Genomic DNA, 27,249 nt, shown 5'->3' with positions numbered 1-27,249 from the left:
GAACACGTGTCCCCTGCATTGGAAGGCGGATTCTTTAGCACTGGACCACCAGGGAGGTCCCCAGGGTTAGGTTTTAACATATGAATTTTGGAGGGACGCAGACATTCAGTTTATAGCACTTGGCATGTGACCTTCTAAATATTTGAAATAGCATGTTGCCCTAGTAAGTTGGTTTTTCTAATACGGAGGGAGTCCTTGGTTGTATTTGTTTCCTATGAACCTCAGTAATCACAAACGTGTAGCTTAAAGCAATATAAGTTTATTCTTTCATAGATCTGGAAGTCAGAAGTCTGAAATCAGTTTCACTGGGTGTCAGCAAGGCTAGGGCTTTCTGGAGGGTCTGTTGGAGAATCTGTTTCCTTGTCTTTCTGAGCTTCTAGAGGCCACCTGTGTTCCTCGGGTTATTACCTCTCCTTCCATCTTCAAAACTCACCCCTGCAGTTTCTGTTTCTGTCCTGTCACACGGTCTTCTCCCTCTCCTGTGATGAAATCTCCAAATCTCCCTCTTATGAAGACACTTACAATGACATTTAGGGCCCAGCTGAATAATCAGGATAATCTCTTCATCTCAAGAGCCTCATCTTAGTCACAGCTGCAAAGTCTTTTTTGCCATATAAGGAAACATTTGCAGGTTCTTTGGATTAGGATGTGGATGTCTTTGGGGGTCATTATTCAGCTGACCACACTGGTTCTTAGTTGAAAGAAATATTGGGGACGTTATAGAGGGAAAAAAAAAAGCAGTAATGCATATTTTTTTCTACCTGCTCCACAGCCCTCAGTTCTGCCATATGACGCCCACCTATCCAACGGCAGCAGCACACCTCCCCTGCCTGGGGCTGACGGAAACAGCCCCTTCTTTCTTTGTAACAACTGAGGGATAAATTGTATCACATGCTCGGCCTGGCCAACGCATTAAGTACCATCACAGCAAGCGTACTGGTACAGTCAGAATCTGGACTGCAGAACATATGTTGGCCCAACAGCAAGTGCCCTGCCGTTCATGGTCATGACGTGGCGTGGTGAGACAATGTGGGGCAGATGAGTTCTTAAATGTCTTTTGATAACCCCACAACACTGAGCTAAGTTTAGCAGATAAGTATAGATATGTACAGACTTCAGTATTTTTCCATGTCTAATCAATGCCCCACCATCTCACTATCATCACCATCATCACCACCATCATCATCACCATCATCACCATCAACACCATAGTCATCCCATCATCATCATCATCATCATCACTCAGCAGGTACTTCAGACCATCCAGTGGAATCCTGAGTGTTATGTTCTATTCTTTGCCTTCACTCACCAGTCAGCAACAAAGTTGGCCAAACCTTTGTTGCTCTGTAACAGATCCAGCTGCCCTCCACTGCTTTAATTGCTATTAAACCCTAAGGAGGAACTCCCAGGAAATAGAAACTCTTCCCCGTCTAGAATTATTAACATTTTAGCTGTGAGTGGACAGCAGTCAGGGGAGCCCTGCAGCATCCTGGCTCACATGAACACGGAAAGATGGCCATGGGCAGGACACCCACTCAGAACAAAGGATAAAGCAAGTCCAAGCAATTGAAGCCAACTGGGGCAAGGAGGGACCACCTTCAGCAAGACTGAAGGCAGAGCAGGAGACTCACCATCAGCACGGCTCTCTGGAAGAGTCTGGAGTCTGTGGCCCTGGTGGTTAGAAGGTGGATGCTGGCCACGTCGGCTCCGCCACGGTCTGCTGCCAGTGTCACGCGCTGAGGGTCCCCACCAAACGCTCCGATGTGGGTCTGCACCCAGGTCAGAGCCACCACCTGGTCCAGCAGCCCCCAGTTGCCGCTCAACTCGCCAGACCCTTCAGAAAGAGGAAAGCCTTCAGCACTCCGCGATTCTGCAACCTGGGATGTAACCATCCTTGTGTTGTGTAAGCCAGGCACGGGGTGCCGGTGGGGGGCCTGGGCTCCTGCCCGCATAGGTCTGGACTGTGGTTTCCTAATATAGTGGGCCAGTGGGAAGAGCCTGGGCTCCGGAACCAGGCCCACCCGGCCCGGATTCTCGCTTCAGCTAGGAGACTGCAGACATGTCTCTCCACCTCTGTGGGCCACGGCCACCCCATCTCCCCCCACTGCCCGTGAGGAGGGCGGCTTCTCAGATGAGAGGCATTGCACATTCAGACCCCAGGCTTGGCGCATCCGACGAGAAGGAGCTGAATTTCCGGCCCCCCATCTCCCCCCACTCTCCGTGTCTCCTGCCCCCCGATGATGGCCAGGCCCGGCTGAGACTCTCGGTCCCACCTCTTCCCACTACCTTCCATGACCTTCGCAACAGAGGCAGAGCTGCGATTCAAGTTTCTTACATTGTTTGTTTGTTGTTGATTGTCATTTGATGCTGTTGCTTGTTTCCAAAGCACACATCTTTTGACTACAGTCATGTATATGACCACATATGCAGCGCTCAGTTGAGTCCATCTCTCTTTTATTCATAGAATTCAGTAAACATGTATCAAAAGCTCAGCATGTTTTTTTGAATCGAATGATTCAGATATAAAGAAACCATATAGCCAACACATGCCCTTCCCCTTGGCATTTGGGACATGCCGTGCCCAGGCCCATCCGGCGTCCTCTGAATTCAACGGCTCTTCTTATCAGTCTACACCGCTAACTGCCCTGAAACACCAGGCCCGCTCTGGTTTGAGCCGAGGTTCATGCCCTTTGTCTCTGGCTTCTTTCCAGGAAACCCCAGCAGAACCCGTGGCTCCAACCACCGCCTACGTGCCGACGACTCTCGGGACTGTGTCCGCAGCCCAGGGCACTCTCCCAGGCCTGGGCCCCTCGAGTTCCCCCAGGAGGCTGTCTCACAGGCACCTCAAGTCCATTCAGCCCCAAAGGGAATTGATTCTAAGTCTCCTGAGCGCTCCCACCGGCGGCCTCGGCAGAGTTTCTTACCTTCTCCTTCAAGCGCGGCACCGCCCACCCTGCTCCTGCACGGCCTCGCGGGGGTCTCCCCGACTCCTCCTTCGGCCGTGTCCCCGTCCTCCCCAGCCGCTGCAGGCTCTCCCACCACTGACCGCCACCCTCTTTCCTCCACGCTTCTCCTTGGCCTCCTGTATCCACACATTCCTCCCTACAGTGAATTCTCCATGGCGCATCCAGAGTGGTCTTCTAAACTTAGAATCTTGATTTTCTCTCTCTCTGACACACACACACACACACACACACACACACACCGTGCCCCGTCCTATGTAAAATCTCCCCTCTCATCCCATCATCCTTAGGACACCACTTCAGTTCTTCTAGCACATTCAAAGCCCGCCGGGACTGGGCCATCCATCTGTCAGGCCACATCTCCCTTTATCTCCCCACTGTCCTGTGCTGCAACCAGCCAGGCTTCCCCTCAGAGGCTCAAACACACCAGCCCCGCCCTCCCCCATGCCTGTGCTTGCACATGTGATTTCCTCCACCCAGAGCTGTGTCCTCTCCCCTTGACCTTCTCCAACTCCCTCCTCTGGCCCAGTCATCCTCCAAGTCTTAGCTACACCATCAACTCATAGGCAGCCCTCAGGGGAAGTGAGGGGCCCCTTTCAAAGTATTTGTCACCACTGGCTTCCCTGCTAGACTCTGCCCCCCATGAAAACCAGAAGCACAGAGTAGGTCCTTATGAAATGTTAGGTGAATGAAATGACTATAGTTATTATGAACACGATTCAACGTCAAGTGAAAAACTATCAGAAAGAACCCATATTCCCAAATAGAAAAACAGAAAGACCTTGCATCCGATTCCCCAAACTGGTGTTCACAAAGCTGACGAGGACACCAGCTCAGTGGACATAACGGTACGAATTACTCTTCCAGCTGGGGAGACACTCAGAATTTCTTCAAATGCATTTCTCATGTTCTGGGTTTAGTGAAGCCATTGGCACCATCCTCTCTGCGGACTTTTCTGGATTACACGCACATTCCATTGGTTAGGATGAGTGCTTTTGTTTCCAAGGTCTGAGGGAGGGCAGGAAAGCCGGGCACCAGCTGAGCAGGACCCAGTCTGGGAAGTGGCGCCCACGGCCTGCATTTCTAGTGACAACAGGGAGGGACGCCACTGTCCCTGACTCTCACTCCCCATGTACCAGCTTCCCACTTACAATGCTGACATTCTGGGGTCTACAGACCCCTAGGATGTCAGAGATGAGGGTGCATTCAGGAGGCAAGTCCGAACTGGGCTTCACCTCATGCCAGGCGCTGTGCTGGGTAGTGCAGAGAGCAAGATAGACAAGATCCTGGCCCTCGAAGCAGACGCCCTCCGGGACGTGCACACAAAGCAGCCACTAGCTGCTCTGAGATGGTCTAATTCAACCCTTTCCTCCCCTGGTGGAACCTGAGACTTGAGAGGGAAAGAGTCTGTTGAGGTGCAAGAAGCAAATTTGAGATCAAGTTGGCACTTAAATCCAATGCACACTCAGAGCCCTTTGTCCTAACATTCAATCCAATTCAACAAACATTTGTCCAAAAAATCTATGGTGTGCAAGGCACTGTGTTATTTTCATTAAAAAATTTAAGTACTCTATTTATGGAACTTTCTCTGTTCAGAAGCCTTCATAACTCCCTCATTCCTGCCGCATCAAGTCTAACTCCTTCCTGGCTTTTCAGCTCCTCTAAGATTGACTTCAGCCCATCTGAACAGTCTGGGTCCCTTCACTTTCTAACACCTGCCCTTGTCCAGCCATCGGCGTCTGCTCATCACCTGTGTTCATTGCCCTGCAGTCTGGCCTTGGTTGAGCTCCATTCTCTTTATCCTCTAGGACTCCGTCTCACCTGGCTCAGACCCGCCACAAACACATAGCGTGCAGTGCTGCTGGGGGTGTGAAACTGGACAGGGCTGCTCTCTGCTGGCCAGGCGTGTACAGTCCAGGAGGGAGACGGGTGTGAGTGGAAGGTGTCCGGACAGTGTGACGTCGCTCCCCCCCATCTGCCTCACACCGCCCTGATGGCCCCCCAGCTCCACGCTCCCACCTCTCTGGTCAGAACACACCAGCAAACATTCGACTGTTCCCTCACTGTCTAACCGGCTCTTGCTATCCCATTTGATTTCTTCATCTGTCCCTCTAAAGCTCCTTAGCTGGGCTCACAGCAGGTTCTCCCCCAGCTCTTGCTGATGGCCATCAATAGAAGGCATCATGGTGTGTGGGCTTAGCCGGCAGGTTATGGAGCCAGACGAGCCGGGCACAGGTCCCACTCCAACACCTACTAGCTGTGCGGGGCCCTGGACAAGTTACTTAATGTGACTTGACTTTCCCCATCTGTAAAATGGAATAATAATAGTACCAACCTCAATAGGTTGTTATGATGATTGAATTTGTTAATATCCGTAAAAGGAACAGAACAGTGCAATGCCTGGCATAAAGCACTCTGGAATTTGTTTGGTTTTTCTTAAATAAAATGAAACAGGTTTAGGTCCCAGCATTATCTCACAGGTGCCCCTTGCACAGTCTGCCTTGTCTTTAGTAGCAAAAATTACACCTGTGACGGGGGCAGGACTCTGTGCCTGTTTTTCTGGTTAGGATGGTGAGCAGACCCCCTCAGAGGGGAGGCTCCAAGCACCCCAGGGATGACGGGGTGATGGGTGTGTTACGTGTCTGGCCTTCGGTCTGTCTCCCTAGCCAAAGCCCACTTCCTCTGCTCCCACACCCTGCAGAGGGCCCGCGAGCCATGGCCGACCCACTCCTCTGACCCTGCACGCCACTGGCCCGGGTTGCCCTTGTTGCATTGCTTTGCCAGAGAGAGAAGGATAATCACTGTGCCCCACGGCCCTGGGGTCTGTCCCACCGGCAGGGTCCAGGCTGGGAGAGGGCCTCCCTGGCCCATCACCAACCCCCTCACTTCCTTCCCAATTGCTCTTCATCAGGAATCGTGCTCCTTTTAAGTACTGCTGGGTTTCTCGCAGAGAACGTGAGTTTGTCTAGTCGGCCGCAGGCCTGGCATGAGCTGCTGTTTTCAGCTTCCTCCCATCCCTTTCTTAATGTGCCTCTGGAGTCTGGAGCTCTTGGGGGACTATCTTCACTCTGGGCTACAACACTAGATGGTGCACACATTTATCACATGAGACGATGTACATGAAGCAGCAGCTTGGCCTAACTCAGTAAATGCCAGGGGCTGCAGTTGCTGGTGGCCAGATGCAGGGCCGGGACATGGCTGCAGCAGAGCCCTGGCTTGGAGAGGCCCTGCCAGGGAAAGCAAAGGGGCATTAGCCCCCGGGAGCCCCTGCAAGGTGCCAGCAAGGTTCCCGGTGTCTGCCTTCACATTCTTGATCTCCTGAGAGACGGGCAGCCTGGGAGGGGATGGGACGCTGAGGGAGGGACCGAGGGACCCGCCCAGAGCCCCTGAGCCCCACAGCGCGAGGAGCTGCTCCTGGACCTTGCTCTTCTCGGGTGCAAATGCTGTGCACTGTGCAGGACACCAGTCTGGGGCTGGCACTTGAAGTCACCCAGCTCTTTCCAGACCTGTCCTGAACCACAGTTTCCAACTATTTAAAATGGAAAGGAGGAGGGATGAGTAGGTGGAGCTCAGGCAAGTCTGAGGGCGGGCGGTGAAACTATTCTGTATGATTGGTGGACACGCGTCATGATATGTTTGTCAAAACCCACAGAATGTACAACACAAAGAGTGAGCCCTGCTGTAGAGTATGGACTTTAGTCAATACTAACATACCACTATGGGCTCATGGAGTGTAACAAATGTGTGGCACCAATGCGGGACCTTAACAGGGGAAACTGAGGCCGGGGAGGACGCGGCATGTGGGAACTCTGTAATTTATGCTCAAATTATTCTGTAAATTTAAAATCATCTAAATAATGAAATCTATTACATATATGTATGTTTTTCTTTTCTTTTTTGGCTGCATCACTCATCTCGTGGGATCTTAGTTCCCCGACCAGGGATTGAACCTGTGCCCTCGGCAGTGAAAGTGCCGAGTCCTAACCACTGGACCGCCGGGATGATGTATTTGTGTTGGAAGTTTATTGGGGGCTTAGCTGAATCGCACACCTGCTCTTTTCTCCCTCTGCTGTGAGTGCACACCTTCTCCACCTGGGACCTTGCCGTGGGATGCTCAGTGTCTGGCGGGAGGTGGTCGTCTGCAGCCAGGAGCCTGTGTGTGTGTCCTAGTGCTGCTGCCCCTCCACCCACCGGCCCTGGCGGCCACTCTCTGGGTCTCAGTTTCTTGATTGACTGATGGCTCCCCTAGGGGCTGAACTGCAAGGAGCTCCAGGTAAGAGATGCTAAAGATCTGGAATGTGGGAAGTACCAGGAGGTCTCCAGAATAAAGCAAAGAAAAGCTGCCTGAGCCTAAATGAATTAAAACACTGATCCTGGGCTTCCCTGGTGGCGCAGTGGTTGAGAGTCCGCCTGCCGATGCAGGGGACACGGGTTCGTGCCCCGGTCCGGGAAGATCCCACATGCCGCGGAGCGGCTGGGCCCGTGAGCCATGGCTGCTGAGCCTGCGCGTCCGGAGCCTGTGCTCCGCAACGGGAAAGGCCACAGCAGTGAGAGACCCGCATACCGCAAAACAAACAAACAAAAAAAAAAACCCCAAAAAACACTGATCCTCTCTGTACACAGAAGAATGAGGAATCTGTAGGGCATTTCTAAACACCAAGGGAGAGTAAACTATTTTTTAAAATGATACCTATTCTCAATCTTTAACATTAACTGCTAAGTATTGTTCTTTCTTCTTTCTTCCTCTGTATCCCCTGTCTCCTACATTTATTTTTTTTAATTAATTTTTATTGGAGTATAGTTGCTTTACAGTATCACATTAGTTTCTGCTGTACAGCAAAGTGATTCAGTTATACGTATATATATATCCCCACTTTTTAAAAAATAGCTTACCCTTACATGAATCATATATCATATATGTTATATAAGCACGATATATAAAGCATGAGAAAAAAGCAAACACATTAACCCACCACCCAGCTTAAGAAATAGAACAAACACCACAAATTCTTGAGAGGACCCTTACACAGACAACACACATAAACAGGAAGGCAAACACCATGGAAACTCCTGGAACCCCAGTTTTAAATGTGCAACTTTAAGAGGAAGCAATTCTCTTTGAGGAGTTTTCTTTTCTTTCGGGGGGAGAGGGAGTGGCACAGATAACTTTTCCAGACATGTCAACTTTAGAGAGCTGGGGTTTTTTTCAGTTTTAAAAGAGATTATATTTGTGAAACAACTAAGTTAACATTTTTCTCCTTTCCCTATTTCCTTGAACACTCAAGTTATATGCTAAAGATATTTTAAAACTGTCCTGAATTAAAAGAGACTGTGAAAGTTGCAAAAACAACAACAACAATAAAACCGAAAACATCGAGGGAGCAAGCTATCATTTCTCTTAGTGTTTCATCCACGGGATTCAACGCCCAGTGTGACATTAAATTTAACTCACGGCTGCGGAGCATAAAGTCCCTTAACCTCTCTGAGCCTCGTCGTTTCCTCTATGACATGACCGCACAGGGCTGACCTTGCAGAGGTGCCTGGAGACTGAAATGACGTCACCCAGGAAAGATGTCTGGTAGAGACGGACGCTGGGTGAGGGTAACTCTCCTCTCTTGCTGACAGCTTTGCTTTAAGCACAAGGAACAGGCAGTGTTGCAAGTCAGGAGTGAGAAGGTGTGGGTGTTCTGGAAGAGTTCCAACCCCGGACTCTGCCTCGCCGGCAGCAGAAATGAGTTTCCCTTCCAGGAAGCCCACAGAATTCTCCATAAGATCACAGCCCATGAAATCACAATCCCCGCCCCCTCACAGAGGGATGGCATATGGAAATTCGCTCTCTTGTGTCTGGAAACGCTCTGAGCCAGAGTCAGCCGTGTCTGTGAAAAGCTCCACCTGAGCGGGTCCCACAGGCTGGGTTCTGAGTTTCACCATCTCTTTAGAGAAAGGAGCTCCTGATTGAACAGATTGTCAGTCGTGTGTTTGAAAAGAGGAAAGAAAACCCGGGCAGGGCGTTCAGTGCTCCAGCAGCTGCCCCCGCACCCCTGAAGCAAAGTCTGGAATCTGGTCATCATCCACATTCCCCTCATTGGCACCTGGTCGCGTGTTGCCTTAACTTGTTGCCTGTTTCATGTTTGTTGTGCAGACGAAGAATCTTCTTTATGACACTCAAGGCCTCCTGCCACGTGGTCCACCCAGCCCTCATTCCCCAGCACTGCCTGGCTTCTGCTCACACAGGACGCCTGCTCCACTCGGCACATTCTAGAGGAGTCCGTCATTCCCGCCAGGCTACCTCCCACCCACCCAGCCATACTGAGCAGGCAAGACATTCCAGGTCTTAACTGAGATCCCCAGAGAACAAAGATGCTGTTAGGTGCCTTTCCCTGAGGACTCCTAAAGCCCATCACAGCCTCTAAAGTCCCTTCACGTGTAGCGTATCACTGGAGCCTCACAGTGACTTTGGAAGTTGGGTAAAATTATTCCCATTTTACAGAGGAGAAAACTGAGACTTGGAGAAAGGAAGGGTTTTATCCAAGGTCACACAGACAACCCTTGGCTCTTCAGATTCCCAGACCAGCGTGTCTGCCCTCTGCCATGTCTGCCTGTCAAACGACTGCCCTACCACTGGGGGTTGGGGTGGGGGGGTGGGGAGATGGAGGAAGAGACATGGGTGGATGACGCTGGGATTGGTCCAAGCCTCAATTCTGCCCTGTGGGCTGGTGGGGAAGGTGGAGGGCATAACCAGAGTGATAAAGGCATCTGTGACTGGAAAGGGGACAGGCCGGATATTCACAAGTGATGCTGGAATTCGAGGGGAATCAGAAATCATTGTCTATGCAGCCCTCACTCCAGTAAATGGCTTCCTGAGGGCCCAAGAGCTCTAATCCACGCCTTAGAGTCTCCAGGGCAGGTCAACCCTGGTGATGAATCCTGGCTGTGCTCCTTCCTGACCACGTGAGCTTGAGCAAGGGTCTGGCCCTCTGGGGTCTCGGTACACACACGCGCACACACAGATACATCACAAGATAAAACATGTACTTGGAACAGCTTCAGACACATGATAAGTGTAATCAGTAGCAACTGTGACTCTCATCTACGGGCATCAGCATGGCTGGAGGGTCTCGTGAACGCACTGGCCATACCACTCCCCGCTCAGCAGGCTGGAGGAGGGCAGCCGGCTGGGAAGGATGGGCCTTGGGGAAGAAAGGACTAAACGCACACAAAGAACACAATGGGCTCAGGAGGTCAGCGGTCCCCACCAACGCCAGCAACTCACCAGAACTCAGGAAGCCAAAGACACCCACTCGGTAGCTGGCAGTGACCACGATGAGGCTGCCAACAGCAGCCAAGAAGGAGCCGTCCACGGCTGGCTGGCCCCCGCCGGCCCTGCCCTCTGCGGCGTTGTGGAGGAACACCAGCACAGACACGTTGGGGGCCTGTAGGGATTGGAGAAATGTGGGAGCTCCAGGCGGCCGCTCTCACCCCCCAGAGTTTGGTGAGGGCACCTTCCCCATGCAGGTGTCCGACTGTGAGGTGACGCGTGACTCTTCCTTCACCTCTGCCCTGTAGGCGTATTTAGTCTCAGCTAGGGGCTGAATTGCGTGCCCCCCAAATTCACATCTTGAAGCCCTAACCCTGGCTGCCTCAGACTGTGACTGTGTTTGGAGACAAGTCCTGTAATGAGACGGCCCTAATCCAATAGGACCGGCGTCCTCATACAGAGAAGAAATTTAGACACAGATGCACACAGAGGAGAGGCCTGTGGAGACACAGGGAGGAGAAGATGACCATCTACAAGCCAAGGAGAGTGGCCTCGGAAGGAAACAACCCTGTAGACATTTTGATCTTGGACTTCTGGCTTTCAAAATCATGAGAAAACACCCTTCTGTAGTTTCAGCCTCCCAGTCTGTGGTACTTTGATAGAGCAGACTGAGCAAAGGAGCAAAACCCACCTCCCGGATGAGGACCCAGAGCGCCATAAAAAGTGAAGACACGTTGCCCACACTGCCAAGTGAGCCGGGGACCTGTCCCATGCAGCCACGTGGTCTCCCAGCAGCCCAGCTCCTGGCCCACGTCTACTCTGGAAGACGCTTCTGTGTCCTCCTTGGGGAGTCCTTGAGTTTGGTCACTGTGCCTGGAACCCCATCTTGTTAACACAGAGCCACCTTTGTTTAGCCCGACTGAGCGCCAGGCACCATGCTGACTATTGGCGTGTGCCATTTATTCAGTCCTCCAACAGCTCCGTGAGGTTGGCGTGTTGTCGTTACTCCCATTTTACCGATGAGGAAGCAGAGGCTTCCTGGTGTTAAATAGCCTGCCTCAGGTCACATGGCTACGAGTAGCAGAGCTGGGATCTGAACCCAGGTTGACCCCTTCCTATCAGAATATTGTGTTCCGTCTAGGGGATCTGACACCCCGCCCCAGGCCATGGTGAATGCAAGGCCCCAGGTGGCTCTCGCTCACTCAGGCCCTGAATCCCTGGGCTGTGACTTCTCTACTCCATGTGCCCTGGGCTCCGACACCAACAGCAAACACTGACCAAGGACCTGCCCGGGTGGGTGCCGTGCTAAGTGTGCTCACCTAGAACGTCTGATTAGAGCTTCCGCCTCACAAGGTAGATGACTCTAAGCACCCCCATTCTACAGGTGTGAAAACAGAGGCTCAGAGCAGTGAAGTGGCTTCTTGAAACATCTACAGAGAGGAAGGGACTGAGCAGAATTCTGACCCCAGCCCCCTCCCTCCCTCTGGGACACTCCTGCTCGTAGGTGTCACCACTTGGTGGGCTTGTTGATTCTTCCAATAGGAGGCCTTTTAAATGCCATAGAAAAAGGCCAGCTCAGGTGGCCTTGGTTTCATTTGCTGTGGGCCACCAGAGAGGTCAGGGACAGGCCCTGTATCCCCTCCTCAAAGAACCCTGAGTTATTTTTATTGAGTAGCACGCGAGCAAGAGAGAATTCTTCCATTCATGCAGCCCAGGAGGGCCTGCACATTTAGGCGCCCTTGTTCCAAAGCTTACTCAGGTCAGCCTGCTGTGACCAAGCCTCCAAAGTACACCGCCTCTCACTGCTGGTAAACTAGGGGCCCAGGAAGCGGTGGCCCAGTCACATGTACCATGGGATCTGTCAGTACAGGGTTGGCGTCACCAGAAACTCATGTTTCCTAAGGCTCTTCAGTTCTGTTTTCTCTCATGAGCTCCGACCCTTCCCCCCAAACAGGAAACTCAAACACTCAACATCAGGATCATAGCTGCTACCTAGGCAGATACAGCCTTCAAAGTAGGACCTAACCAAAGTCAGGGTCACCTCCCAAACCTCACCTTCTAGAACTGCCTCGAATGAGAGACCACATGGAAAGAAATACCCGCTAGGTGGGTCTCTCCAAGGGTCTCTCCAAGAAGGGCCGCTGGTTTCCTCATTTGCGGATTAGTTTAATCCAGCTCCACACTCCCCCAGCCCACGGCCCTGCAGGGGGCCCTGCATCAGCGGCTGGCCCTCACCTGCCCACGTGGCTCTCACCCCACCTCGTCCGAACCCCTGCTCAGGTGCACCCTCCTGATCACCACCTACCTCACTCCTCCTGCCGCTCCGTCTCCTCCCCTGCTGTGTTTTTCTTCACAAGCATATCAATACCACAGTTGTCCAATATTTATCTGCTTATCTGTTTATTTCTGCTCCTCCCACTGAGAACAGCCCCTCCTGTGACGGGCGCTTTATGAATACTTCTTAGAGGGCCGGAGCCGGATAGCCACGCACATGCTCCCGTGCGGGAGATCAGGTGAGGCCGTGGGGGACCCAGGCTTGCTCTCAGCCACTCAGGCCTCAGGAAGCCAAGAACCCACCAGGAGAGCGCAGGGCGGACCGTGCTGGCCGCTCTGGGCCTGGGGATTTCTAATGGGGCAGTTTTCAGGGCAAACATAGTTTTCAGGGCTGCAGCACTCACCATGTTCTGAGGGACAAACACGTTGAGATACAGGCAGTCCTCGCTGACCCCGGGGGACGAAGGCGTCCTGGCGCCTGGTTGCCAGCAACTGGCCCTGCAAGTACAGACAGACAGAAGGCATGACTTGCAGGGAAAACAACCAAAGCGACAAGTCCCAGCCCCCTTCCCATCAGCGGTGGCAGAGCCCACTGCCCCATTCCTAAAGCCCGGCGGCCCACCAGCATTTAGGCAGCTTCAGGAAATGGTTAAAGGGATTGCTGAGTAAATGGTGGAAACAGCAGCATGCCCATCCCTCTCTCTACCACGGGCCTGAGGAACATCCTACAGGGACAAAGGGCTGGCCCAGAGAGAAGGATGCCCAGATAAAGAGGAAAATGTGTGTCACCTGCAACCTGGGCCCTTCCTGGCTCCAAGTGAGCAGACCTGCTGGGATGAGGTGTCCCAACCGGTTTTCTACATCAGTACAGAGTCCAAGTGTGCCAGTGGAACATCTCCTGGCATAAGAGCTGAGACTGCATCTGGGACACATCTAATGGAGGCATGATGGTTACCCGCCCAGGCCTTGTTAGCACTGGGCTCTGATGAACCTAGCTCTCCAACTACTCTCCACTCAAAAGCCTCAACCACCTCATCTGTCAAATGGGTGTATCCTAACACGCTAAAGTGTTCTAATTAGTCCATATTTGTTTCTCTGGTTGCCCAATGGTGGAGACTTATCCATGACTTTCTGCATCTTTCTGCCACTGTCCTAGTTTAAGCCTCCACTGTTGCTTGCCTGGAGCAGTCCAGAGCCTCCCGCCCATCCCTCTGTCTGGCCCTGGGCCTGTAGATCTGCCCAGCAGCCAGCCATGGGAGTGATGGACAGGGAGAATACGGCTGCCTTGAGACAGAACTGTGGACCCCTGTGGGAAGGGGAAAGGCCATGGGGATGGGAGAGGGAGACATGGGTGCTCTTTCCACAGACGCTCTGAACACGCTTTAATTTAGAAAAATCACAAAATCGTATCCAATCTGTCACCTCTTTACAATGATATATGCATGGGAGGGAATGGGCAACATTGAAAGCAGTTGATGACGAAGGAAAATAAGATATTCCGTTTTTTTTCCCCTTTTTGGAAAATTCCTTTTAATATTGTTCCTGTTGGGGGAATCAAAGTCCTTTTAAATTATTTTTTCACTAGCTCATGTGTTTTTCCTTCTCTGCTTACTTCTCAGCCCCACTGAAGTCAGAAGTGGCCGGGAGGCTGAGTCCTGGTCACCGCCACACTGGGGCACGTGATGAATGCACGCCCCACCTGCAGCTGTGGCCGTGGAGACCTCCCCTGCAGACTCTTCCACAGCCTCTCTTTCCTGGATGCAAAGTCACAGAAGGCTCCTAGAAGGAACCTTAGAAGGTCTGTGCTGAAGAAGGCACATGAGCCTGGGTGCCCGCATTACCGCATGGAGCAAAGCCCACCTGCCCCTCCATCACCAACGGGATTGTGCAGGACCAAGACAATGTTAAGTCACCGACAAGTGGGAGTTTATGTGTTAAAGCACTCAACACCATCTTAACAAACATAACCCCTGCTCCACGCATGGCTCAAATTCGAACACACTGCTCTGTTATCAAGTCTCATTTTGAAGGCTTAGAATGGGAGAAGGCTTCCCTGGGCATCCCCCAAAATGTACTCCACTCCACCCTTACCGTGGCTTGGTGGCATCCCAGGACCCTGTCCAGTTCAAGGGCTCCGGAGCCCGGAAGCGGCTTCCCGCCAGGGGTGGGGTGGCATACGGAACTCCCAGGAACTGGTCCACTTGCTTCCACGAAGTGCCCACCTGGATGGCCTGGGACCTGCCCAGCAGCTGGCCGTGGGTGGTGATGGTCACAGAAGGTGCAGATGCTCCAAAGCCAAGAAGAGGGACGTCTGGGAGGGGAGAGAGAGAGAGAGAGAGAGAGAGAGAGAGAGAGAGCAGCTGGTGCTCTATTCACAGGTATTCCGAATATGCTTTAAGAAACAAATCTAAAAGCCCAAACACTGCTTTCTGCATTAAAAAAAAAAAAAAAGTTAGTTATTCATTCAGGCCCCAATAGCTTAAGTCTAGTCATGTTAGTGTTCAATGTGGGAAAAAAAAAAGAAAAAGAAAAAAGAAACCCAGCAAAGACACCTGATCTTCCCCAGGCACTGAGCAATCCCTCCCCCAGATGAGCCATCTCAAGCTCTTCCCAGAGAGGTAGCCCAGGCCCACAGCCCCTGACTTAGCACCCTGGGGCCAGATGTTACCACAGTTCTGAATTATTTGGATTTTAAAAAGAACAGAGGGGCACAGAACGGGCAAGGTTCAATCTTCCAGGGGGGTGTGGAGTTGAGACCCATCAACAGACACACCAGTTACTTCTGGGATGAAATGTATAGGTTATTCCTACTAAGAGGGATGAACACATAATATCATTTCTTCCGTCACTTCAGGTCAGATATTGCCACCAAACGAGTTTGCCACAAACTTACAAAAAAAATTTTTTTTCTGACTCTTAGAGTGTTTGGATTTCAGAATTGCAGCTAAGGCACTGCAGACCCGGTACTTGTATTTCACTGGTGAGGAAATAGGTTTAGAGTCTGGGGGTGGGCAGCTGTCAGGACTTCAAAGTGATGTAGGATTCAAAGCTATACTTTTCTGAGCCACAACTCTGACCACAGGGTCAGAGGTTCACAAAGGGTCAAGGCCAGGCCTCGGCCCAGGTCTGCAGTGTGCATCCCCCTTTGCGCAGGTCTGGATCCCACCCAGTCTGTGAGTTCACACTGGTGCTGCCAAACCCTGCGCTGTGCTCCACAGGCCTTCCATCCCCCCCTGTAGTGCTAACCTCCAGACACTTATCAGCCTTTCTTCAGCCCTATCTTATGCCCTCCACTATATTTCTCACATTCATTCATTGGTTCAATAAACTTCTGTTGGGCCCCAGCTCAGGGCCAGATGCCATTTTCAGGGACTTAAGACAGGCCTGTGCCTGGTTCCCCACAGGCCTTAGGGCCTTACACGGAGGAAACCAACACTGGTGAAGAGATTGTGTCTGTGTGTGTGTGTGTGTGTGTCTATGTGTGTGTGTCAAGCGGGGGGTCTCTCATTATTTCCAACATGTTGAGCCTGGGAGAGGAGGCAGACAGACAGACAGGCGGAAGTCTATCCATTCCTCAAAAGCTTGGTACCATGCAGTGGTTCAATTAGAGGTGGTTTTGACCCCAGGAAGCATTTGACAATGTCTGGAGACGCTTTTCGTTGTCATACGGGTTGGGGAGAGATACTAGCTACTGGTATCTCATAGGGCAGAGGCCAGAGAAGCTGCCAAACATCCTGCAATAGAGAAGATAGGTCCCCACAATGAGCCTTCTGCTCCCAGTTGTCAATGGTGCCAGGGCCGAGACTCCCTGGCGTGATGTGCACTCATGACTTCCAGGCCACTGAGGGTCAATGTGGTGAGGAGGAAACAATGGATGGTCTGAGGAGCCCAGCAGGTCTGTGTTTTGTGTTATGGACCAGCTACTTTAGAAAACCTCTATAATTCTTCTCATCCTCAATTTTCCCATCTGCAAAATAGGAACAGTAGCAGTCCCTACAATGCAAAGATGTTAGGAATAAATAACACAATGCCTGTAATGTCCCAAGCCCAGTGCCTGGCAAATGACAGGAGATCAACACATGAATGAGTGAATGGGAAAGAGGGAGGGAGTGAAGGAGGGAGGGAGGAAGGAAGGAAGGAAGGAAGGAAGGAAGGAAGGAAACAGTGAGTGAAAACTTCTCTGTTGCATAAACACTGGCATGTGAGTTAGAACTCAAAATGGAAACTCAGGATGGAAAGAAACAGTTGCCGATTTGTAATCTGGCCTTGATCACAAATCATGACTGCTCTCACTCCCACGGTTCTTTCCTTCTCACAAGATTTCCTGTTTCAATTGCAAATCACAGGCTCTCCGGCCAGCATTCAGGACTGTGGGCGCTAAAGTAGCAAACCATCTGAGGTCAGCTCTGCAGGAAACAGCCACATTTCACCAATGTGGCAGCATCTGAAGCAGGGAGCGAAGACAGAAAATGTAAAAGCTAAAGAATTTCGAGGGAAGGCAAGCCTGCTTTCCCACAGATGGTGGTATTTAAGCCTCCCTCCAGAGGCTGCCCAGTGAATCCCAGACTGAAAGAGATCCAACATGGGGAAAACGTTTGATGTGCATTTCTCCCTTTGGAATCTTTTGCAGAAATGTGGATTCTTTTCAGAATACCCACATATTTAGGCCCTGTGACTATCTGGATTAAGAAAGTTATCTGTAGCTCTACATATATATTAGGTGCAAACAAATAACATCTATGTAGATAAATGTGGGCGTGCATCTTCTGCTGGAAAGTGAGCATTTCACATTGAATTTGAGACACACAGAATTAGGAGAGAAGCAGTCGGATTTGTTTTACAGAACTCAGACCTCGAAGTGAAGGCATTTCTCAGCAGGACTACCATGCAGATTAGCTACACTATGGGGGAAATCTGTCTAACTCACTGAATGACATAAACGTCCTGAGAGAAGACAAGCCTTGAGATTAAGGGCCCAAGACCTCAGTTTACAGGAATCAAAGCACTCCCAGCCCTGGGGGCCCTCTCCGGATCTAAAGGCTGAGGTGCAGGAGTGGGCAGAGGAGACATCACTGGATCCAGACGGGCCTGAAGGACAGTTAATGCTCAAACACAGGGTGGGCCCAAATCCCACTGCTACTTGGTTTTGTAAATAAAGTTTTATTGGCACACAGCCATGCCTGTGGATTTGTTGTTGTCTGTGGCCGCTTTCCTGCTACAACAGTAGAGCTGAGTAGCTGTAACAGAGACTTGTGGCTGTAAAGCCTAAAATATTTATGATCTGGCCCTTTACAGAGGGAGTTTGCTGACATCTGCTCTTGAAGATAAGATGGCAGACATGGCCAACACTTCTAAAAAGTTATTCATTTCATCCCATAAGCATGTTTAACGGGGGAGGTGTGTCCCCCAGGCCCTCGATTCCCATGTTTCCTGTTCCACGGCTCTTATTAGTTCACTTAGGGATGCACTTATATGCGGCTCTCTCCTTGCCTGCTTCACCCCTGTATCACCAGCACCTAACACAAGGGCTGACACATAATAGCACGTTATCCAATGTTTCTAAACTAAACCGAGCCTGAAGCAGCTGCTCTCTCCGGTCACTGTGGTGTGGTCTTTAGGTGACATGGTTTTATGGGAAAGGACTGCCTCTAGAGATAGGAGATCTGGCTCCAAGTCCCCGTTCTGTCATCGCTAGCTGTGCGAAATCAGAGAAATAACTTAACTTCCCTGGACCAGAGTCTCCTGATCTCTAAGACGGGGATAAAACCCTTATCTTGCCACCTCACAGGATAGTGTGAGTATCAAATGGGATAAGGCATGTGAAACAACTTTCTAAATTCTAAAATAGTAGTTAAAAAGTGGTCTATTTAATTATTTTACTCAGAAATGCAAAGGCCAAAATGGCTTCTATAACTCAAAGGAAGTAATGAATAAAGGCAGTGCAGAGAAGTTCTAGGTCAGAGGTAGGGTTTTTCACCTTCCTTCAGTCCATCCCATGTGAGTGCCACAGAGCCTAGGATGACTTTGACTGACTTTCCCTTAAGAACCTCAAAAGCCACTGCCCATGAGTCACCAGGTGCTCGGACAGTCCCTCCCAGCCACACCCAGGCCCTCAGGAATGGCTGCAACGACACAGGCCAGCACTTACTTGGCTTCTGGTAGATGTGGGTGGCCTCTTCACGGAGCAGAAGTTGGCAGTTTTGGGCCTGCAGGCTGTGTGTGCAGCTCTGGGTATCAGCATAGAACATACACCTCACAGCGCCAGGTTGGGTTTGCAGAGTGGTGACAAGGCAGGCCTGGTGATGGGAGCATTCTGCGGAGGAGGAGATGAGTGGGGCTTGGGCCTGAGAGATCACCTCAGTCATGTATCCAATCATGCATCCATGAATCCATCATCCATCCATCCATCTATGCTACCACCTAATCATGCATCCATGAATCCATGCATGCAACCTTCCATCTATCCAAGCATCATCCATCCATCCATCCATGCAATTTTTTTTTTTTTTTTTTTTTTTGCGGTACGTGGGCCTCTCACTGTTGTGGCCTCTCCCGTTAGCGGAACACAGGCTCCGGACGCGCAGGCTCAGCGGCCATGGCTCATGGTCCCAGCCGTTCCGCGGCATGTGGGATCTTCCCGGACCGGGGCACGAACCCATGTCCCCTGCATCGGCAGGCGGACGCTCAACCACTGCGCCACCAGGGAAGCCCCATCCATGCAATTTTACATCCATAAATCTGTGTATCATCCACCCACCCACGCTTCCATTCATCCCAAGATAACCTGGGATGCCCAGCAGGAAATACTTAACCTGGGAGAGATGACCCTGGGTGGGCTCTCTGCTGCAGTCTCCTCATCCCCCTTCAGGGTCAGCCCAAAGTCAAAGTGTCCAAGGGGGTAAGCCAGCTAGCCATCCTTCCATCCAATCGCGCCTCATGAATCTGTACATCCACCCATGCATCATCCATTCATCCATCCAACGAGGCATGCATGCATCCATCTATACAAACACTCACTTCTTCATTTAAACACCAGGCACAGTGCTAGGGGCTGGGAATAAAATAGTGGTGGTGGAGGACCCAACCCTCCCATCAATCTATTTTCCACACAACAGTCCGGATATTGGTTGTTTATTTATTCACAAATGTGCTCTTGTCATTCTCCGATTGAAGTCGTAGCAGACAAGGCTCTTCACGCTCCAGCCCTTGCCTTCCTCTTCAGCCTCGTCTCCCTCTGCCTCCCCAACCCCATCACACCCACCACCTTCCGTCAGGGGTTACGTCCTTTTCCATGTGTACCAGGTCATGCACTAGACTGTTTAAAAGATTCATGGCATTAGGGTATTCAGTCCTAAAAACAGCTCTGAAAGGACTGCTGCTTCCTTTGATTGAGCAAGTTGTGCATCGCCTAAAGGCCTTATCCATAGCCCAGTCTCTGTGCTGTGGCACCACCCAGAATTGCGTGATGTACAACCTATACAACCGTACGTGGTGGCCCTGGCTGTAATATGCACATATTGTTATCCAACCTTGTAGGGGAGAGGATCCATGTAATCTCAGAATTGAAGAAGTGTAAATGTTACCCAATCTTGGCCTCTTTCACAAGGTGAAGCCTTTGCAGAACATTCTGATCATATGGTCACCTAGCTTTTGTTTAAATACCAGTGACTGAAACCCTGTAAAGGAAGTATGCATCCATGGACAGCTTTGCCTATTAGGAAGTTCTTCATATTGCATTGAAAAATGTCTCTTGAAATTTGAGTTTTACCCATAGGCCTTTGCTTGCTCCATGAGCTTGGCCAGAACAATATCCTTCCTCCTGGCCACGACGGCCCACCTGTAATCTGAGGACAGCCGTCACAGCTTCCATGCATCTCCATCTCAGACTAACCCCCTAGGTCCTCCCTCTGATCTTCCTCTGACCAGGTTCAATGTTGTGCATTTTCTGGCTGGCTTAGCCCCTTGGAGACCGTGACCATGGCCAACACTGCAGGAGGATGAGTAGACTACAGAGCAGAGTCCCCCCGCCAGGGTCTTCTCCCCGAGGTGAGGTCCTTCCGGCCAGGCACCCCAGGTGATCTCGGGGTCTCCTATGTGTTTTTGAGGTCAGAATTTTGAGGAGCACTTGTGTGAGAGGGGTCCCGTCCCAATCAACCCCCTACCTGGAGGTGGAAACTCCCCTTACCCCACAAACAGCGGTCTCGGGCAGCAGAGAAGTCACTCGTGGCAGCGGTGCTGATGTGGGCAACGTCAAAGTTCCGGATGGATGGATCAACAACTACTGAAGAGAGGGCCAGGGACTGCCACGAGTCCAGAGCGACTAGGAGGGAAAGCAGGGACAGTTAGTGGAGTGCCATCCGATGCCCCCAAAGGGTGCCCAAGGGCTCCCTCCTGGTGGTCTCCGTTCCCTTTTTTTTTTTTTTTTTTTTTTTTTTTTTTTTTTTTTTTTTGCGGTACGCGGGCCTCTCACTGTCGTGGCCTCTCCCGTCGCGGAGCACAGGCTCCGGACGCGCAGGCTCAGCGGCCATGGCTCACGGGCCCAGCCGCTCCGCGGCATGTGGGATCCTCCCGGACCGGGGCACGAACCCGTGTTGCCTGCATCGGCAGGGGGACTCTCAACCACTGCGCCACCAGGGAAGCCCCGTGACCCCATTTCTTTATCCATCTCTCCATTCTACTATGATTTTTAAGAGTTTTTTTTTATATGAGCCAAGGTCCCGTGCTCAAGTCTAGGGATACAGGGGTGAAAAACAAAGCAACCAAAGCATGGGTGTTTCTATTGAGCAGCTCACAGTAGAGGGGAGAGAACGTGAAATGACAAGACAAACACTGTAGTACAGTTGTTATAATGCAAAAGTCAGAATAACGCTAGTAACCATGATAAGAACAGGCTCATCAGTGTGATCTGCTGCCCGGCTGCCTGCAGGACCAAGGCTCTCATTTCCCAGCTGCTGGAGGCTTATGGCTGGGGCTCCCAGCTGAGTCCCTCTCTAGGAGCTACCTAGGTCTAGGCTAGCTGCCTCCCCTCCACAGGGTCAGCCTTCATCCCCAAACTAGTCCCTGTGGGTATACAAAGGCCCAGCCCCCTTGCCTCAAGATGGGCCAACTCCCAAGGGCCGGCCAGCTTCACAGCTCACTGAGGTGTCAATGCGGCCATTGTTTGGTTTGCATCAATGTTTTACTTCTCCCCCTGCCCAATTCTGCCCCCTCGCTTCCTTACAGGTGTTTCTCCCAAGAGCACTCAGCACTGAACTTTCTGCATGCAAATCTGCACCTCAGAGTCTGTTTCCTGGAAAACCTCAGCTAAGACCTCCTCTTTAAAAGATGAAGACAATGAATGAGTCACAGGGATGTGGAAACAGCTTTGCCCGAGAGCGTGCTGTGCTTTCGGAGTGGACAAGATGGAAAGCAGGTCTCTGCACCCAGAGAACCTGTGCCTCCCACTGCTCTACTCTGCTGCTTCCCAGTCCTCGCACAGGACATGCTGTCATGGCGAGAGGGAGGGACATCTGGTTGTGGCTGCCACAGAGATGCTTGGCAGAGGCAAAGAAATCTGCCAGAGCACCTGTGTCCCTGTGAGGACAGAGGTGACCCTGCACGGGGGGCTTAAGCTTCCACCGTGAGGAAGGACTGTGGGTCCAGGGGGATGAGTGCATTATTCTGTCCACAAATGGCATCAAACTAGGCACGATGCCACCTCCCAGAATAGGCCTCCGTGACCACTTGGGAGTGCTAATACCAGAATACTGTATGGAACCATTCAGTGGGTACAGCACTGATAGTTAATGGAGAAAATCTATCTACTTATTTTTTCTTTCTGTCTTTGACTTTTTTTTTTTTTTCCAGAAGACGGTAGCAGTTTACCCTTATGACAAATATTTGTGAGTGTCTACTTTGTGCTAGCAAAACACAGTGGCAATCTTAGGTGTAACATTTCACATTTTACAAAGTGCCGTTACTTATCGCCCAAGCCCGTTGGGGGTGATACGCCTTCATCTCAGTTTCCTTGTCTGTAAAACATCATCATGTTTGATCCTCGCAGCGCCCCAGATGGGGGTGGGGAAGGGACTCTAATGCCTCCTTCACAGATAAGGAGTCGGAAGCTGGAAGAGGTATGTGACTTTCCAAGAATGCTGAGCTGGACAGTGACCAAGCCAGAGACAGACCCAGGCCTCCTGGCTCTAAACCAGGGCTCCTTCCATCCCTCTGAGCTTCCTACAGAGCTGAGCATCCTCTCCAGAAAATTATCCCCAGGTAGGAAAAGGTCGTTGTCTTTGACAGCATCATGCTCTTGGCTACACGGGGAAGACTGTCATTTTTATCTTGAACTTGTCTTTGACACCAGAGCACTGAGCATCACTAAAATTAGAATGGTAAATAAAGTAGCAAAATGATCTAGCACCACCACCCTTCTTTTCAATGAAAGAAACAAAGAAACAAAGAAAGAAAGAAACAAAGAAAGAGAAAGAATGGAATTCTTTGATAAAATTCATCAGTGAAACTACCTAGATCTGAAGTTTGCTCTGTGAGGGGACTTTTGTTAATAAATTTAACATTGTTTATAGACAAAAATTTTTTTTAAAAAAAAAAAAAAAAAAAAAAAAAAAGGAAGGAAAAAAGTAAAGAAAAAGAGAGTGAGAAAAAAGGTTTATCCAGAGAAGTGGCCAAATAATGCAACCAGATTTCGCGTGGACTCAGCAAGAGGAAGTGAAAGCCCCACACCTGTCCTAGAGCTGCAGGGCCACCCTCAGAATCTGGAGCCGTGTATTTCTGAACTTGGGACCCGGCTTCCCTGTAAGAGACCCTGGGCTTTCATTTCCTTAAGCATCCTCCACGTGTTGCTATTTTCATGGTCGTTACAAGTGGCATTTTTGCAACATGGCCAAACCGAGGTGCATATTTTTAGATGGTGAGCACACTGCATTTTCAGAGAAGAGTTATGATGGGATTTCAGGACGGAACTTGCCAATTATGGTCTTAAAATGGAAGCCTTGGCTGCCCTCCACCTTTATTTAGGTTGATGTCTAGGGGAAAGCGTTCTAATTAAAGGGTGAATTTCACCTCCAAAGTGAGAGTCAGCTCATCTGTCGCCATCCCAGGGCCTGGAGTCAGCTCTCTGCCACACCCCGCAACTGTCCCCCTCCCCTGGCTGGCAGGACCCCCGGTTGAGCCATTGCTGCCATGCAGAATCTAACATCTGGGGTTCCACATGCATCTCATGAAAATTCTGAGAACAAGTTCTTTGTGAATGCAAAAGCATAGTGAAGCACGAAAGCTGGGTGATCTTGGTAGCATTTCACAGGAGTTTACTAATTTGCCAAGAACCTCGCAATACCATTGCTGTTTAATGTTCACGATAACCCACGCTGTGGGCATCACTACTGTGCGCATTTTACAGATGAGGAAACAGATCCAGTAAACACACCCAAAGTGCTTAGCTGATAAGTGGCAGTGCTTGGGCTTGAGCCCCGCTCCTTCAGCTTCAGAATCCACGGTTTACTCCAAGGCAGACCTCCTCTCCGGGTGAATGAGATGGTGACAGCTTTCAGACTCACCCAAAGGGATAGTCTGCTCCGAAATGCAGCATCTGTGGTTTGTTAATTACTTTTTTCTTCCTTTGTTTAAAATATATTTTACAGACTGCATTGTCAACATAACTTATTTAAAAAAGAAAATCGTTGGAGTTCCCTGGCAGTCCAGTGGTTAGGACTCAACACTTTCACTGTGTGGTCTGGGTTCAATCCCTGGTCAGGGAAGTAAGATGCCACAAGCCGCCCAGTGTGGCCAATACCTAGCTAAATAAATAAATAAGAAAATCACTTCCCCTTGAATTTGAAATGCCACGTTTATCATATATTAAGTCCTTATATGTAAATGAGTTTTCTTTGGTGAGTACCAATTCTTTTCAATTCATCTCTGCTAATTCTGGCTCTATTCCCAAACTGCTTAAACTAGAGTCACTTTATACTATATTCTATCATCAAATGGTAAAAGTTTTCCCACATTATTTTTCCTTTAAAAATATTTTTTGGTTGTTTATTTACCAGATGAAATTGAAAATCACTTTGTCAAGTTTCAGGAAAACATTTTGTGGATGTTATTTGGAAAAACTGATTTCAGAAAAAGATTTTTAATTTTATTCTGTTTAATTTTCGGTGTCATTAAGAATGGAATGGGATTGTTTCCCATTATATTTTTTAAATGGCTACAGTTGACCAAAAGGAAAGCTATGTATTTGTGTGTATTTATTTTCTAGCAGGACCTGAACCTACTCTGAATGTAACTCACAGACGTAGTTGAAGCTCAGGCTCATATCTCTGTGGCTACTTTGGAAACAGGTCCACAGTAGATTCCAGTTTTAGGGAATACATGCCATCCAGCAGCTGTAACTCATGATGGCATACATGACACGTACTTGCTTAAGAAGTCAGGTTCCAGGAGTTTATCTCAGCTCCTCCACTTAACAGCTCTGTGACTCTGGGCAAACCACTCACCCTCTCTGAGCTTCAGTTTCCTCATCAGTAAAATGGGTATATTACCAGATGCTCTCTTCTAAGATGGTCATTGGGAATGAATGAGCTACTGTGTGTGAGCTGCACAGAGCCCGCTCGGGGTAGGATTAGTGAAATCAGCCGATCCCATTCTCTCTGGGCCGAGTTGCTCAGTTCTTGCTGTGTTTGGGTCACTGTCTTTTTGAAACTATAGAGGTAGGAGCCTGACTGAGGTGCTGGGGGAAGTTCTCTAAGGGGTAAAGGAGCACAAATCACTGTTGGTGATTTCAAAACCTTCCTGCTGAATTCGCCTCATCCCCTCACCGCAGCCTTGTGCCTGCCCAGGAGGGCCTCTGTCAGCATCTCCCTTCCCGCCTCCGGCCCTGGGACTCCTGGTCAGGCCATTAGCACAGTGGACGCAGGACGCATGCCCGACCAGGAGGCCTGCTGCCGAATACAGCAACTTTCGGAAACAGCAGCATTTCAAGGTTTTGTGAGCCCAGCACACCCCAGATGAACCCATCACCGCCCCCTCTCTCCAGCCTGCTCTTTGCTCCCACACCGTGCTCTTTCTTTCCTCGGGGACCGCATCCACCACCCACCCTGTTGCCCAACCCAGAAATCCCACCACCTTCATCACCTTCTCCCTCACTTTGTCCTGGCAGTTCTGCCTCCTCAGCCCCTCTGGGAACTGTCCTTTCTTTTCCACCTAGATTCTGGCCTCATCAATTTCACTCCAGATGCTCCAGTTACTGAGACCCAAATGGGCCTCCCTGTCACTGGCCCCCTCATCCCTTCTCAGGCCATCGACACACTGCGACCAGGGTCACCTCCAAATCTGATTACGACACCCACTGCCCGATGTCCTCGGGGTAACAGGGCGAGTCTGCTGAGGTTTTCAGCTATATCACACCCCTCTCACTTTCACATGGTGGGCCTGGGTGCTTGCCATGGTCACCCATACATCAAACACATTGTACAATCATAAGTAGAAAGAGATGTTGCTTTACTACATAATTTGAGTTACTTATGTTAACTCAGATCCATCCTAGTCATAGCAGATGAGGCAATGAGCCACCAGGAGGAATAGTCACAGGGCACTCCCCAAGGTCACCGGGCACCCCCCAAGGTCACAGGGTAGAGCCTGGTCTCAGACCCTGCCAGCATGGTTTCCATCTGCCTGGCTGTAGCCTGGGACCTCCTTCCCAGCAGCAAATGCACTCCCTCTCAGCCCTTGACACAAACCTGTGGTGTGGAATCTTGATGACTCTTTCATACTGTAAACAACCTACATATGAAATAGTTCACCAACAGGTCTGAAGACTTTGGAGGAAACACGCCTTCAGAAGAACGTGGCCCTGCCTGTCCATTAGCAGAAAGGAAAGGGTGACCCTGAAGGGAAGAGAGACTCACTCATGTCACACAGCCCTTACCTCTGTGATGGGGACAGACAGTCTACCATCTAGTGGGCTGGCAAATTCAAGATGATCTGATTCTGTCTTACAGTACAATGCTGAGATGGACAACATTATCCCTATTTTACAGAAGAGAAAAGTGAATGAGGGCCAGAGAGGGCCAATGACTTGCCCAAGGCCACACAGCTAAAAGGTAGTGAGCCAGCATTGGAACCCGGGACAGCCTTGTGCCATTAGGTTGCCCTGTACACCTAAGCATTGCTGAGGGTGGGCAGGGCCGAGGGGAGGGAACGAGAGGGGCAGCACGGCCTGCAACCTTGGTACAGGCAGGCCTTGGGGTGATATCAAGGTATTTCCATTCCCTTCCAGGCAGCATTATTCCCTTTTAATGTAGACTCAGCTTAAAAAAAATCACTAGACTAAAATATGTTTGAAAATTTCCACCAATATATGGAAAACTGTGTTTAATTCCCTTTCCTTCCTCCCTCCCTTCCTTCCTTTCTTCCTCTTTTCTTGCCTTCTTGTCTTCTTGCCTTCCTTTGTTCCTTTCCACACGGATATCAGTTAAAGAAAGAAATGTTTGATTTTGATTTCAAGGCCCAGAGAGAGTAATTCCAGCTGTTAAAAATAGCTAAAACAAAACAAACACCCACGGAACTACAGACCTGTGTTAAGACAGGAGGAACAGGTCTCTCGCTTGCTGGCTGGGTAAGTAACCAAGGGTAAGTTCCCACTCTGGCCCTCCTCTCTCTCATTTGAAAAATGGTGGGGTTGGGGGGGAAGAGCCTTTCAAAGTTTTTTAATCAGATCAAAGTGCAGAAATGTCAAGCCAGTCGCAAATGCCTGAC

General features: G+C 50.3%; 1 protein-coding gene across 1 annotated transcript in view; it reads right to left on the bottom strand.

Moving 5' to 3' along the window:
- Positions 1-27,249, bottom strand: part of TG (thyroglobulin) — a 239,456-nt gene that overhangs the window by 95,127 nt on the left and 117,080 nt on the right. Inside the window, exons 35-40 of the mRNA XM_024741005.1 lie at positions 20,681-20,815; positions 18,644-18,808; positions 14,587-14,806; positions 12,900-12,993; positions 10,237-10,396; positions 1,632-1,834 (exon numbers count right to left, since the gene is read on the bottom strand). Coding sequence (XP_024596773.1) covers positions 1,632-1,834; positions 10,237-10,396; positions 12,900-12,993; positions 14,587-14,806; positions 18,644-18,808; positions 20,681-20,815 — 977 coding nt within the window. The remainder of the gene's footprint in view (positions 1-1,631; positions 1,835-10,236; positions 10,397-12,899; positions 12,994-14,586; positions 14,807-18,643; positions 18,809-20,680; positions 20,816-27,249) is intronic.

The sequence above is a fragment of the Neophocaena asiaeorientalis genome, unplaced genomic scaffold, assembly GCF_003031525.2.
Source record: "Neophocaena asiaeorientalis asiaeorientalis breed wild unplaced genomic scaffold, Neophocaena_asiaeorientalis_V1.1 scaffold177, whole genome shotgun sequence".
Taxonomy (NCBI): Eukaryota; Metazoa; Chordata; class Mammalia; order Artiodactyla; family Phocoenidae; genus Neophocaena; species Neophocaena asiaeorientalis.
The sequence above is the reverse complement of the archived record's forward strand: the minus strand, read 5'-3'. Positions and strand labels throughout refer to the sequence as shown.